Genomic DNA, 20,720 nt, shown 5'->3' on the forward strand with positions numbered 1-20,720 from the left:
AGCGGGTTGCGGGTTGAAAGGGGAATAGGGTGGGAAGTAATTTAATTATATTAAATGTATTGATTATTTTTTATTTATTTATATTTGTTTAATTGAGAAGTTATAGTGATAAATGTAAAGTAATTTATTATTGTTAATTAATAATTGGTTGACAATTAATTGAAAAAAAAATGGTAATTAATTATGGTAATTGTGTAATTAGTTTTAGGTGTGTGTTGTGGTTTTTATAGGCGTAAAGGGTGGGACATTATTTATTTTAAATGTATAAATTATTAATTGGTTGTTAATTAAAGGTAATTAATTAATTGGTAATTAACTATGGTAGCTGTGTAATTAATTTTAGGTGTGGTGGTGTTTATAAGCATAAAGGGTGGGAATTAATACATTTATAATTCATGAATTAATAATTGGTTGTTAATTAATTTTAATTATTTAATTGACAATTAGTTATGGTAGTTCTGTAATTAATTGCAGGTGTGTGTTGTGTTTATAGGAGTAAAGGGTGGGCAGTAATTTATTTTTAATTGATGAACTAATAATTGGTTGTTAATTAACTATAATTAATTAATTGGAAATTAAATATGGTAATTGTGTCATTAATTTTAGGGGTGTGTTGTGGTGTTATAGGGTTAAAGGGTGTGCAGTAATTTGTTTTTACATAATTAACATATTGTTGTTAATTAATGTTAATTATTTGGAATTTATTTTGTGTAATTGTTTATTTTTTGTGTGTTGTTTTTACTTATAAAGGGGTAAAGTGTGGATATTAAATGTATTTTAAATATGTAAATATTAGTTGTTAATAGTAATCGTTTTTAATTTAAAAATAAGTGTTAATTGTGTGTTATTATTTTATAGTTTAATTTAGGTGTGTGTTGTGGATATTATAGTGTTAAAGTGTGTGTAGTTAATTCATGGTTATTTTTTTTAAATAATTTTTTTAATTAATTATGTTCACTATGGAAATAAATTTAAAAACACATCTTGAAGTGTTTTGTTATTGGTGTGGTGTTTAGGGTATGAAATACAATAAATACAGTTATGTTTAAATACATTTTTTTGTTTGTAAATATTTTCTAGTTTAAAATAATTATTTTTCGTAAATGTATTTATTATTTTATTTGATATTATATTTGATGGTTTATGGTATATGCAATTAATATTATAATATGTGTTCTTTTTATATGTTTAATATATTTATTTTTTAAATATAGTTTCTTAGTTTTAAATATTTTTTATTTATTTTTCAATGTTTGAATATGAATAGCAATTTTTTCCCCTCCGCTATCCAGCACTTTCCCTACTGTTGTTCTCACTGGACTAGGAATAGTAAATATTACCCTCCGCTATCCACACTTTCTCTACTGTTGCACTCACTGGAGTTGGAATAGTAATTTTTACCCTCCGCTATCCAGCACTTTCCCTACTGTTACACTCAGTGAAGTGGAAATAGTCATTTTTACCCCTCCGCTATCCAGCACTTTCCCTACTGTTGCCCTCACTGGAGGTGGAAAAGTAATTTTTACCTTTCCGCTATCCAACACTTTCCCTACTGTTGCACGCTCTGGAGTGGGAATCGTAATTTTTACCCCTCTGCTATCCAACACTTTCCCTACTGTTGCACTCACGGGAGTGGGAATTAAAAATTCTACTCCTCCGCTATCCAACACTTATCCTACTGGTGCATTCAGTGGAATGGGAATAGTAATTTTTACCCCTATGCTAGTCAACACTTACCCTACTGTTGCTCTCTTTGGAGTGATAATAGTTACTTTTGCCCCTCCGCTATACAACACTTTCCCTACTTTTGCACTCATTGGAGTTGGAATAGCAATTGTTAACTGTTTACCATTCAACACTTTCCCTACTTTTGTACTCATTGGAGCTGGAATAGTATTTTCTAATTGTCTTCTATCCAACATTTTCCCTACTGTTGAACTCTCTGGAGTGGTAATAGTAATTTTTACCCCAATGCTATCCAACATTTTCCCTAATGTTGCACTCACTGGAGTTGGAATACAAAATTTTACCCCTCTACTATCCAACACTTATCCTACTGTTGCACTCACTGGAGTGGGAATAAAAAATATAACTCCTCTGCTATCCAACACTTATCCTACTGTTCATTCAGTGGAATGGGAATATTAATTTCTACCACTATGCTATTCAACACTTACCCTACTGTTGCTCTCTTTGGAGTGAGAATAGTTATTTTTGCCCCTCCGCTATCCAACACTTTCCCTACTTTTGCACTCATTGGTGTTGGAATAGTAATTGTTAACTGTCCACCATTCAACACTTTCCCTACTTTTGTACTCACTGTAGCTGGAATAGTATTTTCTAATTGTCTTCTATCTCACATTTTCCCTACTGTTGCACTCTCTGGAGTGGTAATAGTAATTTTTACCCTGATGCTATCCAACATTTTCCCTAATTTTGCGCTCGCTGGAGTTGGAATACAAAATGTTACCCCTCTGCTATCCAACACTTATTCTACTGTTGCATTCAGTGGAGTGGGAATAGTAATATTTACCCCTCCGCTATCGAACACTTTCCCTACTGTTGCTTCCACTGGAGTGGAAATGGTAAATGTTCCTCTCCGCTATCCAACACTTTTTCTACTGTTGCACTCAGTGGAGTTGGAATAGTAATCCATCACTTACCCTACCTTTGCACTTGATGCAGTGGGAATAGTTATTTGTACCTCTTTACTATCCAACACTTTCCCTACTGTTGCACTGATTGTATTGTGAGATGTAAGTTTACATTTTTTCATAGTTTAATGTTTTAATTTATTATAGATTTTAGTTTTTTTATATTTTAAATCATTAATATATTTTTATTTTTTCTATTATTTCAAACGTTTAACATAAATTATAAATAAGAGTTTATTACTGATTTTAAAGTCAGTGAACCCTCTAGAAAGCACAGTCATACTCATAGAATATACTTCTCAGTACTCTATAAAGCACAGCCATACTCTCATAGAATGCTGGTCACAGTACCCTAGAATGCAAAGCCATACCCTCAAAGAATAAGGGTCTCAGTACTCTAGAACACACATTCATACTCTCATAGAATATAGCTCTCAGAACTCTAGAATGCACAGCCGTACTCTAATAGAATATAGTTTACAGTACTCTAAAATGCACAGCCATCCTCCCATAAACTATAGGTCCCAGTACTCTAGAACGCATTGTCATACTCTCATAGAATGCAGGTCACAGTACCCTAGAATGCACATTCATACTATTATAGAATAAACGTGTCAGTACTGTAGAAGGCACAGTCATACTCTCATAGCATGTAGACCTCAGTACCATAGAATGCACAGCCATACTATCATAGAATATACTTTTCAGTACTCTAAAATGCACAGCCATACTCTCATACAATATACTTCTCAGTACTCTAGAAGGAACAGTCATACTCTCAGAGAATATAGGTCTCAGTACTCTGGAAGGCAAAGTCATACTCTGTTAGAATATATATGTCAGCACTCTAGAACACACAGTCATACTCTCATAGAATATAGGTCTCACTACTCTGAAACACACAGTCATACTCTCATAGAATGCAGGTCACTGTACCCTAAAATGCACATTCATACTCTCATAGAATATAGGTCTCACTACTCTGGAACGCACAGTCATACTCTCATAGAAAGCATGTCACAGTACCCTAGAATGCACATTTATACTCTCATAGAATATAAGTGCCAGTACTCTAGAAAGCACAGCAATACTCTCATAGAATGTAGGCCTCAGTACCCTAGAATGCACAGCCACACCGTCACAGAATATACTTCTCAGTACTCTAAAACGCACAGCCATATTTTCATCGAATATACTTCCCAGTACTCTAGAAGGAACAGGCATACTCTCATAGAATATAGGTCTCAGTTCTCTAGAGGGCACAGTCATACTCTCATTGAATGTAGGGCTCAGAACTCTAGAAGGAACAGTCATAATCTCACAGAATATAGGAATCAGTACTCTAGAGAGTACAGTCATACGCTCATAGAATGCCGGTCTCAGTAGCCTAGAATGCACAGCCATACTATCATAGAATATACTTCTCTGTGCTATAAAATGCATGGCCACACTCTGATAGAATATACTTCTCAGTACTATAGAAAGAACAGTGATACTCTCATAGAATAAAGGTCTCAGTACTCCAGAAGGTACAGACATACTCTGTTAGAATGTAGGTCTCATACTCTAGAACACACAGTCATACTCTCATACAATATAGGTCTCAGTACCCTAGAACGCAAAGTTATACTCTAATAGAATGCAGGTTACAGTACCCCAGAATGCACCTCATACACTCATAGAATATAAGTGTCAGAACTCTAGAAAGCACAGCCATACTCTCAAAGAATGTAGGACTCAGTACCCTAGAATGCACAGCCATGCTTTTGCAGAATATACTTCTCAGTACTCTAAAATGCAGCAGCGATACTCTCATCAAATACACCTTTCAGTACTCTAGAAGGAACAGGCATACTCTCAGAGTATATAGTCTCAGTTCTCTAGAAGGCACAGTCACAGTCTCATGGAATGTAGGGCTCAGTACTCCAGAATGCACAGCCATACTCTCATAGAATATACTTCTCAGTGCTCTATAATGCACAGCCATACTCTCATAGAATTCAAGTCACAGTACCCTAGAAAGCATAGCAATACTCTCAATGAATATAGGTCTCAGTACTCTAGAACACACAGTCATACTCTCATAGAATATAGATTTCAGTACTCTAGAATGCACAGCCATACTCATAGAATATACTTCTCAGTACTCTATAATGCAAAGCCATACTCTCATGGAATGCTGGTCACAGTACCCTAGAATGCACAGCCATACCCTCATAGAATAAGGGTCTCAGTACTCTAGAACACACAATCATACTCTCATAGAATATAGGTATCAGTACTCTAGAATGCACAGCCATACTCTCATAGAATATAGTTTACAGTACTCTAGAATGCACAGCCATACTCCCATAAAAAATAGGTCCCAGTACTCGAGAACGCTATTGTCATACTCTCATAGAATTCAGGTCACAGTACCCTAGAATGCGCATTCATACTCTCATAGAATAAAGGTGTCAGTACTGTAGAAGGCACAGTCATACTCTCATAGCATGTAGGCATCAGTACCCTAGAATGCACAGCCATACTCTCATAGAATATACTTTTCAGTACTCTAGAAGGAACAGTAATACTCTCAGAATATAGGTCTCAGTACTCTAAAAGACACAGTCATACTCTGTTAGAATGTAGATGTCACCACTCTAGAACACACAGTCATACTCTCATAGAATATATGTCTCAGTACTCTGGAACGCAAAGTTATACTCTAACAGTATGCAGGTCACAGTACCCTAGAATGCACCTCATACGCTCATAGAATATAAGTGTCAGAACTCTAGAAAGCACAGCCATACTCTCAAAAAATGTAGGACTCAGAACCCTAGAATGCACAGCCATACTGTTGCAGAATATACTTCTCAGTACCCTAAAATGCACAGCCATAATCTCATCGAATACACCTTTCAGTACTCTAGAAGGAACAGGCATACTCTCAGAGTATATAGTCTCAGTTCTCTAGAAGGCACAGTCACAGTCTCATGGAATGTAGGGCTCAGTACTCCAGAATGCACAGCCATACTCTCATAGAATATACTTCTCAGTGCTCTATAATGCACAGCCATACTCTCATAGAATTCAAGTCACAGTACCCTAGAAAGCATAGCAATACTCTCAATGAATATAGGTCTCAGTACTCTAGAACACACAGTCATACTCTCATAGAATATAGATTTCAGTACTCTAGAATGCACAGCCATACTCATAGAATATACTTCTCAGTACTCTATAATGCAAAGCCATACTCTCATGGAATGCTGGTCACAGTACCCTAGAATGCACAGCCATACCCTCATAGAATAAGGGTCTCAGTACTCTAGAACACACAATCATACTCTCATAGAATATAGGTATCAGTACTCTAGAATGCACAGCCATACTCTCATAGAATATAGTTTACAGTACTCTAGAATGCACAGCCATACTCCCATAAAAAATAGGTCCCAGTACTCGAGAACGCTATTGTCATACTCTCATAGAATTCAGGTCACAGTACCCTAGAATGCGCATTCATACTCTCATAGAATAAAGGTGTCAGTACTGTAGAAGGCACAGTCATACTCTCATAGCATGTAGGCATCAGTACCCTAGAATGCACTGCCATACTCTCATAGAATATACTTTTCAGTACTCTAGAAGGAACAGTAATACTCTCAGAATATAGGTCTCAGTACTCTAAAAGACACAGTCATACTCTGTTAGAATGTAGATGTCACCACTCTAGAACACACAGTCATACTCTCATAGAATATAGGTCTCAGTACTCTGGAACGCAAAGTTATACTCTAACAGTATGCAGGTCACAGTACCCTAGAATGCACCTCATACGCTCATAGAATATAAGTGTCAGAACTCTAGAAAGCACAGCCATACTCTCAAAAAATGTAGGACTCAGAACCCTAGAATGCACAGCCATACTGTTGCAGAATATACTTCTCAGTACCCTAAAATGCACAGCCATACTCTCATCGAATACACCTTTCAGTACTCTAGAAGGAACAGGCATACTCTCATAGTATATAGTCTCAGTTCTCTAGAAGGCACAGGTCATAGTCTCATGGAATGTAGGGCTCAGTACTCTAGAAGGAACAATCATACTCTCATAGAATATAGGTATCAGTACTCTAGAAGGCAAAGCCATATTCTCATAGACTATAGATCACAGTACTCTAGTAGGAACAGTCATTCTCTCATAGACTATAGGTGTCAGTACTCTAGAATGCACGTCATACTCTCATAGAATATGGGTCTCAGCACTCTAGAAGGCACAGTCATACTCTCATAGAATATAGGTCACAGTACTCTAGAAAGCACAGGCCTACTCTCAAGGAATGCAGGTCACCATACCATAGAATGCACAATTGCACTCTCATAGAATGCAGATCTCAGTACTCTAGAATGAACAGTCATACTCTGTTAGAATGCAGGTGTCAGTTCCCTAGAAAGCAAGCCATACTCTCATAGAACATAGATTTCAGTACTCTAGAATGCACAGCCATACTCATAGAATATACTTCTCAATACTCTATAATGAAAAGCCATACTCTCATAGAATGCTGGTCACAGTACCCTAGAATGCACAGCCATACCCTCATAGAATAAGGGTCATAGTACTCTAGAACACACAGTCATACTCTCATAGAATACAGGTCTCAGTACTCTAGAATACAGGTCTCAGTACTCTAGAATGCACAGCCATACTCTCATATAATATAGTTTACAGTACTCTAGAATGCGCAGCTATACTCCCATATAAAATAGGTCCCAGTACTCTAGATCGCATTGTCATACTCTCATAGCATGTAGGCCTCAGTACCCTAGAATGCATAGCCATACTCTCTTAGAATATACTTCTCAGTACTGTAGAAGGAACAGTCATACTCTCATAGAATATAGGTGTCAGTACTCTAAAAGGCACAGTCATACTCTGTTAGAATGTAGATGTCAGCACTCTAGAACACACAGTCATACTCTCATAGAATATAGGTCTCACTACTATGGAATGCACAGTCATACTCTCATAGAATGCAGGTCACAGTACCGTAGAATGCACATTCATACTCTCATAGAATATAAGTGCCAGTACTCTAAAAAGCACAGCCATACTTTCATAGAATGTGGGCCACAGTACCCTAGGATGCACAGACACACTGTCACAGATTATACTTCTCAGTACTCTAAAATGCACAGCCATACTCTCATCTAATATACTTCTCAGTACTCTAGAAGGAACAGGCATACTCTCATAGAATATAGGTCTCAGTTCTCTAGAAGGCACAGTTATAGTCTCATGGAATGTAGGGCTCTGTACTCTAGAAGGAACAATCATACTCTCATAGAATGTAGGTCTCAGTTCTCTACAAGGTACAGTCATACTCTCATAGAATATAGGTCTTAGTACTCTTGAAGGAACAGTTATACTAAGATAGAATGCAGGGATCAGAACTCTAGAATGCACAGCCATACTCTCCTAGAATATGTCTCAGTACTCTAGAACACAAAGTTATGCTCTCATAGAATATAGGTCACAGTACTCTAGAACGCACAGTCATACTCTCATTGAATGCAGGTTACTGTACCCTAGAAGGAACAGTCATTCTCTCATAGACTATAGGTGTCAGAACTCTAGAAGGCCCAGTCATACTCTCATAGAATATAGGTCACAGTACTCTAGAAAGCACAGGCCTACTCTCAAGGAATGCAGGTCGCAGTACCATAGAATGCACAATTGCACTCTCATAGAATGTAGGTCTCAGTACTTTAGAAGGAACAGTCATACTCTCATAGAATATAGGTCTCAGTACTCTAGATGGGACAGTCATGCTCTCATATAATATTGGTCACAGTACTCTAGAACTCAACGTCATACTCTCATAGAATATAGGTCTCAGTACTCTAGAATGCACAGGCATACTCTCATAGAATGCAGGTCACAGTTAACCCTGGGCGGGTAGCTCCGCCAGTAGAGTTTGGGGAAATTTGCCTACTCCACGCTCCGTGGCAAAAAGGGAGGTAGGCAAAACTCCGCCTCCATGGTGGAACGGTGTTAGCCGATCCCTTCCCCCCTCCCAAATGCTTTCAAAATATAAAAAGAAAGCACTTACCTGTGTTTCAGCCGCCTCCCCGGCCTGGCCGCTCTCCTTCCTGCTCCTCAGTACTCTAGAAGGCACAGTCATACTCTGATAGAAGATAGGTCACAGTACACAAGATTACACATTCATACTCTCATAGAATATAGGTCTCAGTACTCTAGAAGGCACTGTCATACTCTCATACAATATAGGTCTCAGTACCCTAGAATGTACATTCATACTCTCATAGAATATAGGTCTCAGTTCCCTAGAATGCACAGCCATACTCTCAAAGAATATAGGTCTCAGTACTCTAGAAGGCACAGTCATACTCTCATAGAATGTAGCTCATAGAATGCAGGTCACAGCATCCTAGAATGCACAGCCATACTCTCATAGAATGCAGGTCACAGAACCCTAGAATGCACAGCCATACTCTTATAGAATGTAGGTCACAGCATCCTAGAATGCAAACTCAAGTATATAATTCAGTTGACAGTACCCTAGAATGCACACGGATACTGTCACAAAAAGTAAGTCACATTATTATAAAACCATATACTGTAGGTCACATTACCCTAGAATGCTGTGGGCTAATGTAAGCCCGCATATTCTAGAGTGCACATTCATACAATCATATAATGTAGGTCACAGTACACTATATTGCACATATTTACTGTCACAAAATCTAGGTGACAGTACTCTAAAATGCACACTCATAAAATCATGCACTGCATGTCACATTACCCTAGAATGCGCATTCATGAAAACATATAGGTGCCGATTACGATCCGGTAAAAACCGTGTACGAACCGTCGGTCGGAGCGAATTCCCCGTCCGACTCGTACCCGGTCGTAAAACTTTACAAACACGGAATTACGATTCGCACGGAAACACCATTTCCGTACGAATCGTAAAAAACACCGACCGACGAAAATATACATACGAATGTGATGCGGGAATGCTGCGACGTGACGTCGTGACGCGTTCAGGCAGCGTTTCACGACCCAGGAATTACGATTCTACCCGACAGCAGTCCGGACGGCAATATTTTCACGGCACCCAAAAAGTGCCGCAAAAGCGAAGTACGGCGCGAATCGACCAGAGTAGGTGGCCCGGTACGCACCGTACCCCCCCAGCCCCCGTAGGTACGCGCCGACCCCCCCCAGCCCCCGTAGGTACGCGGCGACCCCCCCCCCCCAGCCCCTGTAGGTACGCGGCGACCCCCCCCAGCCCCCGTAGGTACACGCCGACCCCCCCCAGCCCCCGTAGGTACGCGCCGACCCCCCCCCAGCCCCCGTAGGTACGCGCCGACCCCCCCTGTGTGCACACCCGTGTACGGTGCGTACCCCCCCGTGTACGTTCGAGTCGAACCCCCCCGTGTACGTTTGAGTCGTACCCCCACCCGTGTATGTACGGTGCGTACCCCCCCGTGTACGTTCGAGTCGAACCCCCCGTGTACGTTCGAGTCGAACCCCCCCGTGTACGTTCGAGTCGAACCCCCCCGTGTACGTTCGAGTCGAACCCCCCGTGTACGTTCGAGTCGTACCCCCACCCGTGTATGTACGGTGCGTACCCCCCGTGTACGTTCGAGTCGAACCCCCCCGTGTACGTTCGAGTCGAACCCCCCGTGTACGTTCGAGTCGAACCCCCCCGTGTACGTTCGAGTCGTACCCCCACCCGTGTATGTACGGTGCGTACCCCCGTGTACGTTCGAGTCGAACCCCCCCATGTACGTTCGAGTCGAACCCCCCGTGTACGTTCGAGTCGAACCCCCCCCGTGTACGTTCGAGTCGATCCCCCCCGTGTACGTTCGAGTCGTACCCCCACCCGTGTATGTACGGTGCGTACCCCCAGCGCTACACGGGTGGGGGTACGACTCAAACGTACACGGGGGGGTTCGACTCGAACGTACACGGGGGGGTACGCACCGTACACGGGTGTGCACACAGGGGGGGTCGGCGCGTACCTACGGGGGCTGGGGGGGGGTCAGCGCGTACCTACGGGGGCTGGGGGGGGGTCGGCGCGTACCTACGGGGGCTGGGGGGGGGGTCGCCGCGTACCGGGCACCTGTTTGGACGTCTCCATGGTTGTTATGGGAGTTCGGTGCGGACGGTCTTTTCGCCATACGGTTGTACATTCGGACGCCCGGGATGGATCGTGATTCCCCGGTCGGACTTCACCTTTCACGTTTGTACGGTGAATCGTACGAGGATGTGTCGGACACATTTTCCGACCCGAGGACGTGTGGGGAAATATTCCCAGTGCGGTTCGTATGGACTTTTTACCATGCGAATCGTGATTGCCAGTTCGTACGGCACTTGTACGATTCGTACGGTAAAACGACCCGATACGAGTCGTACGGGGACATTTTTTACCGGATCGTGATCGGCACCATAATGTAGGTGACAGTACCCTGTAATGCACACTTTTACTGTCATAAATTGTAGGTCACAGTACTCTAAATGTACACTCATACAGTCATATGACATAGGTTACATCACTGTAGAATGCACACTCATACAGGCATATAACATAGGTCACAACACTTTAGAATGCACACTCATACATTCAAGTAGTAAGGGCCACACTACCCTAGAATGAACATTTGAATTGTCATGTAGTGCAGCTCACAGTATCGTGGAATGGACATTCCTAGTGTCTTATGGCATTATTACTGGCCTGCTCAGTCAAATATGCTTCCACCCCAGTAATCTGTGATTGGTCTCATCATCACAAGTCTAAATCCAAGTGTGTCCTTTCAGTCTTTGATCATCGATAAAAAGAGTAATACTACTTTAGACAGTGTTAATCACTTCACAGTACTCAGTTTTTCTGTATCAGTGATACAGCTATTCATGTATTTCCCTCCTACCTATCTGCCCCTCATTCACATTGGGAATCCAATAGTTCCCCATTGACACTGCTTCCAGCGGGTGCTGCTCAAGGATCAGTTCTTGATCCTCTCCTATTCTCTCTCTAGAACTCTCTGCTCAATTACATCATTTCCTCTTTTAGTTCCTCTTATCATCTTTATGCTAAGAGTAAGCAAAACTTCTTCTCTTCCCAATCTTCACTACTTACCTCCAATCACCCATCTCTGATTGTTTCAATGCAGTTCGACCCATGATGTCCTCTGGTCCTTTATGCTCAATTCATCCAAGATGAAAGTCCTCTATTTTCCCTCCCACTCTACTCCTATAACAATGTACAAGGTATTCCCACTTTTCTGCTAAAAGCCTGATCTTTCCCTTATCAGATCGGAATCTAGGCTCTGATCAGGAAGCCAGCCAACTAGCCCATCCAGTCAGTCTAGTGGTCCTGGGTTAAAGATACAGGCCCATTTCTTCTCACTCGGGCAGTAGGATAGCAGAGTAGCAGTCCTTCTTGCAGCAGAGCAGCATAGCAGTCCTTTTGAGTCTTCTACGGGTCCAGAGGTGTAGTGAAGTGATGGATCTGAGGGTTCAATATTTCTAGCCAGTGCCAGCTTTAAAGTTCAGAAGGTTTCCACCTTAGAAGGTGTTTGGAACTTTATGCCACTCTGCCATGGCCCCAGTTTGTCTAGGACACAAAATGCTGGTGTGCTCAGGCAGAGCCTCTGTGATGTGGAATAGTGTTAGGTGACAGCTCCTCCCCCTCGTCAAGCTAAAAATGGCCCATCCTGCCAACACCTATTCCCTCTGTGTTCCACTGTCTGGGAGCAGTACACGACGTCCAACTGCCAGCTACATCTGGTCATGTGGCCCGGGATACAGGCTGCAGGTACCAAATGGTTGGGACATGAAAATGCAAACTTTCTAAAAGTTTCATTTTCAGATCTGTGACTCAATATCCATCTTTACCATTCAAGAGGTTTATAAATAGAATTCTTTACACACTGAACTCAACATTCCTAATTGCTCTCAATTGAAAGTTATCATTCATTAAATACTACCAGGACATGTCAACGTTGAAAGTACATGTCCACATTTTTAAATACACTGCACACTGTCCTATGGTCTGTTTAGGGCCTACCATAGGTGTGACTTATATGCATTGCAAAGGAAGGTCTAGACCTAGCAAAAGTTTTATTTTGCCAAGTCTAAATCACACTTTAAAACTGCACTCACAGGCCTGAGACATGTTTAAAAAGCTATGAGCAGTGATTAGCAGTGGTAAAGTGACAGAGTCCTAAAGCAGCAGGAAAAACAAGTCAGCAAATACAGGTTTAAAGGCAAAAGTTGGGGGAAAACAACGCAAAGGATGTCAGGTCCAACACTAAATAAATACATACATACATGAACCCCACTGTTTTTCAAAACTAGATTCCAGCAACGTACATGATGATGGAACAACAGCCTGAGCTTTGAGTTAAATTCTGCATTTGGGGTGCTAAGAAAATTTCAGCCAAAAATATTGCGGACACAAATATTGGCTTTACATACTTTATATGTAAAATCAAAAATGGCGATAACAAAAACATAGGTGACCAGAATATTGTCAAAAATAGTTAGGTTTATCAAATTTTATCTATTATACACTATGTTTACTTTAAAACATCTATTACCTTTAACAATAATTTAACATTTAAAAATATATATTCATAACATGAAACAAATTAAATAAAATCTAACTTACAAACATAAAATACATTTATTTTAAAATAATTGAAAAAATACTAAACATAGTTTATAAAACATTTAAATAATAAAGAACAAATAAGAAATAATTATAAATATAAACCTGATTCATTCTTTTTTTAAACTACACAGTAATAAACTAAAATAAATAATACATTAATAAAAATATTGCTACAAAAAATAATTTAAAACTTACATAACATTAATTTTAAATATTAAAGAAAAATATATATTTTGAAAAAATCTGACCTGGAGTGGTCAAATCCACTACTTCAACTCCAACCTGATCAACAGTAGGGAAAGAGATTTTGAAAAGGTTAGATTTACTTTTATCACTCTGACGTAAGCAACTGTTGGGCAAATACTGGACTCTTGACGGGTCAAATATACTATTTCCACTCCAAACTTTGGAACAGGTTGGATATTAAAGGGGCCAGATGTCCTACTCCCACTCCAACCTCAGCAACAGTAGGGAAAATGTTAGTCTTTGGAGGGGTTAGATTTAGGATAGAAACAGTGGGAAAGTGTTGGATTTTGGTTTGGTGAGAACTACCATTTCCACTCCTGCATGGGCAACAGTAGGGTAAATGTGAAATTTTAGAAGGCTTGGATTTAATTTTCCCTACCCTAAGCTCAAATATATAATAAATTAAATACATATATAGAATAGATAAACAAAGTATTTAAAACATATGCCTATTAACAGACACCTTTTTGAACAATTAACATATGAAATTGCACACAAAAATAATATTTAAAAATTAAGTCAATTAACAAATTAAAAAACACTTCCCTCGAAAGTGCCCGAAAATGCCCACAAAACACATTACATTAATAACAGAAAAAAATAATACAAATAATTAAAAATATAAAGTTATATTATAATAATTATTATTAAAAAAGCTTAAAGTATAACACTATTAAATGCATAGCAATGTTATTAAAACCAATTAAATAATTAAAACAAATAATTAATAAATCATTTTACAAATCAAACATATTTACAACAACTCTAGTAAAATTCAACTAAATAAAATCAGTAATATGTACAAATATATTTTAAAAACTATATACAAAACACTTAAAAGGTTATATTCTTACCTTGTATAAACTGTCCCTCGATATTTTTGACATTACATTTGTATTATATAATATTATTGAGACTATAATTTGGCAGAATACTGGCTGGGTCATTGAATAAGCGGACTGATTAAATAATATGATAAATAAGTATGAATTGTGTTTTTTAGGTTTCCAGATCATGCACAGTTTGACAAGAATCCAAACTTCTTTTCAGACATTACAAGCTAAGGAAGAGCATTTGCGCAGAACGTGTGAAATCGCAGGCGACATCAGTAAGTATTGCAAGAATAGTATTGCAAGAATAGCTGATAATCCTTACTTACGATATATCGACTGTAACTACATGCACAACCAACCTATTACAGTAACAAAATGTTAATTTATTTTTTGGGACAGCCCGCAGTAAGGGCTTCATTACAATGTCGGTCAGAGATGCTCTGAACGGCATTTGGTTTGTCTGAATCTGTGTCGGTTCCCATGTTTGCGACTGACTCGGAAACATTTCCGACCGACCAATTGCGATGAAAGGTAACCATTCGGTCTTTCCGACTCGGTTCCAATCGGCATTCGGAGAAACCAAGTCCGTCAGAGCCGACTCGTACAGGTCTACAGACCATGTTTCCGACCGACGTATTACTACAGCCTTTGTGACTCAGTTTGTCTGACAAGGATTGGCTGTCTTTTGGGGCTCGTAGCAGGCCCCCCTTCACACGGAGTCCTCCGATTGGGGCCCATGGGGTTACCCATGGGTCCCCTATTTCCAACAATGCATGAGGTGCCCACAACTGGGTGCAAGGTTTTCCGCAACCACCCCTTTCTTCAATGGGAGCCTGTGTTGTTGGTCGGAACACAAGCTCGCATTGAAGTCAATAGGAGTCAGACCAAACGGTGTTTGGAAACATTTTAATTGGTCTGTCTGACTCCCTGCTTCCGAGTCGGTTGGAATGCTTTCTGACCGACATCGTAATGAGGCCTCTATTCTTTTCAAAGTGAATTTTACCTGTTTCCTTTTGAATCCAACAATCAAATACAGTGACCAATTTTGCTCCACATTTCACCTTTTACTTCCTTTATTCCTAAACACAGTGGTGTTTCTAGAAGTGAAACTTAGAGCGGGTCCCCCACTATATATATATGTCTGTGTATGTGGGTTTACATATATGTATATATATATGTATTTACATAAATACATATATACTTCTATATATATGTATATGCATATATATATATATATATATATATATTCACTGAAAAAAACATAGGTTTCAGGGGTGTTATAGTTAGCTGGACTTTTCACTTGTACAAAACCATTGAAATTCCCCCGTTATAGTTAGTTCAGCTAACTATAACTCGCGCGCCCGCAATGCACTGCTGATGACGTCACATATTACATCACTCATGACATGGTCAGTGACATCACTCATGACATCACTGATGACATCTCAAATGACATCACTGATGACATCACTGATGACATCATCCAGTGAATGTGTGTTTTTCTGAAAATTAAATATGTTTTATATATGTATATCTCAAGGTCGATGGAAGAATAAATGGGTATATAAGTGTCTAAATGGATGATTTGTTTTTGAAAAATTGATTGTGTAACTGACTGATTAAGTGTATCATAGTGAATACATGGCTTAGTGAGTAATGTTTAAATATGTAAATATCTGTATCAGTCTCTCACTTTGTGTATAAGTGGCTGCATGGGTTGGTGAGTAGCTACATGGGTGTCTATATAGGTTATTAGTTGGTTTTTTGAGTATCAGTCTGAGTGTCTGCATGGTTCGGTGGGGGGTATTACGTAGTGCATAGGTGCATGAATGAGTGACTCACTGTTTGTATGTGTTGAACACAGCATGTGTGCAGGACTGTATGGGTGGATGAGTGTGTGTATGGGTGTGTTAGTGAGTGAATGACTGTCTCAATAGTGTCTTTATGAGTAACTACATATGTTTTAAACTAGTATATGTGACTATTGGTGTATATATGTGAGTATATGTGAGAGTGAGAGATTGAAAGAGTTCCTGTATGAATAAGTATGTGTTTCTATAAGTGATTGTTTAAAAGACTAAGTATGTGTAAGTTTCCGTAGAAGTAAGTATGGTGGTGTGTGTATAACTGTATATGCAAGTAAATGTATGTTTGATTCTTTATTAGCATGAGTGACTATGTGTGTGAGTAACTCTATGGATGAGTGGCATTGTGTAACAGGATGTATAGGTGTATGAGTACATATGATGCGTGAGTACATGTATGAGTGACTGTATAGGACTGTTGGTGAATGAGTGGATGTGTATGTGGATCTTAGAATTACTGAAGAGGTTGTTGTAACTTGTATTGGTATGTCCATTGTTTTGAAAATTTTAGTCTCTATTTTTGAATGTGTGTATCAAAGGTTATATTAGGGTGAGAGGAGGTCTGCCACTCTATCACAAGGATGATGTCATCAGTGATGTCATCAGTGATGTCATTTGAGATGTCATCAGTGATGTCATGAGTGATGTCACTGACCATGTCATGAGTGATGTAATATGTGACGTCATCAGCAGTGCATTGCGGGCGCGCGAGTTATAGTTAGCTGAACTAACTATAACGGGGGAATTTCAATGGTTTTGTACAAGTGAAAAGTCCAGCTACAGCTAACTATAACACCCCTGAAACCTATGTTTTTTTCAGTGAATTTCTGAGGTTTTTTAAATGCTAATTCCTAACTATAACGTGCCTGAAACCTATGGTTTTTTCTGTGAATTTCAAAGGTTTTTTAAATGCTAATTTCTAACTATGCCTACAGAGATAGGACATGTGAAGAAAGAAGAAAAAATGCACAGAAAGAAAAAAAAGAAGTGCAGAAAGAAGCAACAGAAGTCCTCAAATACGAAGATAAGTGCAGGAAGAAGGATAACGTGCAGAAAGAACAAAAAGAAAAGCAGAAAGAAGCCTTGTTGCAAAATCATCCTGTACCCTCAACTTTTTCAGACGGATACTGGTGGTAACTGAGTCTGGACTAACCAGTCCTAGAGCCAGTGCTATGTTAAAAGACACTTAGAATACAGTGAAAACACCTACATACACTAGGGAACATTATGCGTTGGGGTCCCCCTGTGATTAGCATGACCTCCTCTGTAAGCCCCTAGTGTATAATAGGGCATGGGGATTAAAACTACCTCTTAAAACAGGCCACAGGGCGTTTTTGCACACGTTAACTCAGGCCCCGTCCCCTCCCTTCACCACTGTGTAAACACGCCCTGTGTCCATTTTTAGTTGGGAGATTAAGTTCATTTGAATCCTGAGGGTCCCTAGGGTCCAACTAGCCCACTAGGTACCTCCAGTAAGTGCCACAGAGCTGCGTTGCAGAGAGGTGTAAAAAGTGGCACGGCCTGGACCACCTCTCTGCAATGCAGCTCAGTGGCGCTTACTGGAAGCACTTGGTGGGCTAGTTAGCCCCCAGGGGCCCTCAGTATTGAAGGGAAATTATATCCCCAATTTAAAACGTGCCATAGTGCGTGTTTGCACACGTCACCTCAGGCCCCGTCCCCTCCCTTCACCACTGTGTAAACGCGCCCTGTGGCTGTTCTAAGTTGAGAGATTAAGTCCCCCTGAATCCTAAGGGTCCCTAGGGTCAAACTAGACCACTAGGTACCTCCAGTAAGCGCCACAGAGCTGCGTTGCAGAGAGGTGTAAAAAGGGGCTTGGCCTCAGAACACCTGGCTGCAGCGCAGCTCCCTGGCGCATACTGGAGATGCCTGTTGGGGGCGCGTTTGCAGAGTGCTGCACGGAGGGGGCATGGCCTCCGGCACGATGCCAGTCTTTTATTTATTTTAGTTTTTTAAGAAGGGGGGCTGTTTGGTTCCCCTTCTTATTCTAATTTATTGGCCCTGATGACCCCATCCCCCAGGGCCAGTCTCCTAATTATATTTTTTTGACCCCAATCCCCAGGGCCGGCCACTGTTTTTTATTATTTTTAAAAAATATATATTTATAGACACACCTAGGACATGCTGGACAAACCGTACGTACCTATCACCATGACGATTTGCGTGATATTCATTAAAAGGCAACTATGCATGCAATGAATCCACGTGTAATGTATTTACACCACTAGTGAAGCTCTGACATGTCTGATGCCCTACCGTGCCTAATCCTGGTAGACACCCTTGTCGTTTATTTATACAAACATGGGTAGCTATTGACGGGCACATTTAATACACATGCACACCAAGCCATTCAAAGGGGATTCGACAAAAATTCGACCAAAACTATGCAAGAAACCCCCCTCACGGTTAATAAAACACACATCCACTGCCGGATGTGTAATACTTTTTATTTTACTCTCTGGAAAGGGGACGAACATCACTTGAGAGTCACAGCGTGCTCCTGACAGAGCCCAATGCTGTGTTACACCCACCATTGCCTGCCGAGTGCCACACACCTCTGTGTTGTATTCCACTAGCTAGTGCATATGCTATGACACTCTCTAGCCCATGTGCACTGTAACACCACCCCGTGAATATGTCATGCCACACTTGTCTTCGCACGGGTTATATTGCCCCATCTAACGTGCCTTTCTCGATGCCTATGTTATAACGCACAGTGCTATGCCATACATATTACAATCTGGGATCCATATCTTTGTCACAGTGCATATGCAACGTTACACTCCCCAGCACATATTTTATATTACAACTTTAGAGACAAGTTAGGTTACACAACACTGCCCTGTGCATATTACACTCCAAGGCGCATATCGCATAGCACGCGCTAGTGCCTGTGCTATCTCGCGCTCTCCAATGAATCTGTCATTGCGCACAATGTATTGCATATTATATTTCACGCCCGGTTCATCTTATATCACACTTTTTGGTGCATAGTTTATACCATACACTATATCTAGTTTTCATTTTCAATCGTGCTCTCAGGACTATGTTCTATATAACACTGTGTTCACCTACCCTTTTCACGGGCATTACATTTTGCGATAGGGGGTGGAGGGTCAGGGGGTGTTTCTGCCAAGTGAGCCCGGAGTCACAGTCACAAACGTCCTCTTCTTCCTGAATAAAAGTGAGATTATGCTGCATACTTGTTCATATTTTAAGTAGTTCGCACAGACACAATGTTTTAAAAACAATAAAGTTCCTAATACCCGCCTTCTCTGAACAGTTAGCTTGCTGCCCCATCCCCTTCCTCCCTATCCTCTGTTGTGTGAATCCATGGACTAGCCTCCTCCCTCCTGCCATGCATGGTCTGATGTGCTGCCACTGCCCTCAATTTAGTATGATGTACCAGTCCACTCCTCCTGCCCTCCATTGCCCAATTCTATGCCCCATCATTGACCTCCTGCTTAAACTCTGTGCTTAGCTTGCTGCCCCTATTCTCCTTCCCCCTGCCCTCCGATGTCTTTGTGCATGCCCCTGCTCCATCCTTTTTGCCCACCATGTCCCATGGACCTGCCACTCCTATCTACTCTGAGTGTTCTGTTGAGCTGCCACTCCCCTCCCACCTGCCTAGCATTGTCAGATGACTGTAACCTGTCCCTGTCACCTCCACCCTGCCTGTCCACATGCCATGCCCCTATCCTCTTCCTCCTGTCCTACATGGTCCATTGTACTGCCACACCCTTCTGCCCTCCCTGGTCTGTTGTGCTGCAACTGCTCCTCCTGCCTGCCCCGTGTGGTCTGTTGTGAGGTCCCTTCCCCTGAACTTTCTTGTCTGTGCACAGGTCCTGACCCTCCCTTCTATCCTCCATCGTCCTTTGTGCATGCCCCTCCACACTACTTCTTGCCCATCATAGCCATTGTGCTGCCACTAACCCTCCCACTTGCCATGCATGGTCTTCTGTGCTGCCATGGCCCCTCCCACCTTCCCTGTGTGGTCAGTTAGCTGCCCCTGACCCCCTCCCACCTTCCCTCCATGGTCTGTGTGTATGCCATCACAGTCTCACTGTTGCTCTTCATGGTGTGTCTTGCTTCTAGTGCCCATCCTGCCTGACCTCCATGGCTATCTTGCTGCTCCTGCCCTGCCCCCTTGCCCCCAGCCCTACTCCCTCCCTCCTGGCTTGTCTGTTCCATTGTAATGCCCCTGATCCGTCCCTCCTGCCCTTTATGGTCTGTTATGCTGCAGCTTTCTCTCCTGTCTGTCCATTATGGTCAGCTAGCTACCATTGCCTCTTGCCCCTCTGTTCTCTGTTGTCCATGTGCATGGTCCTGTCCCCTCCCTCTTGCTTTCTATGGATTGTTGTGCTGCACTCCCGTCCTGCATGCCCTGTGTGGTGTATTGTGCTGCTGCAAACCCTG

General features: G+C 41.2%; 1 protein-coding gene across 2 annotated transcripts in view; it reads left to right on the forward strand.

Moving 5' to 3' along the window:
* Nucleotides 1-20,720, forward strand: part of LOC146863412 (C-type lectin domain family 4 member F-like) — a 243,269-nt gene that overhangs the window by 131,719 nt on the left and 90,830 nt on the right. For both annotated transcript variants that reach the window (XM_085643368.1, XM_085643369.1), the window contains one exon: nucleotides 14,592-14,696. In XM_085643368.1, the coding sequence (XP_085499494.1) occupies nucleotides 14,592-14,696 (105 nt within the window). The remainder of the gene's footprint in view (nucleotides 1-14,591; nucleotides 14,697-20,720) is intronic.

Source organism: Triturus cristatus, chromosome 2_2 (assembly GCF_964204655.1).
Source record: "Triturus cristatus chromosome 2_2, aTriCri1.1, whole genome shotgun sequence".
Taxonomy (NCBI): Eukaryota; Metazoa; Chordata; class Amphibia; order Caudata; family Salamandridae; genus Triturus; species Triturus cristatus.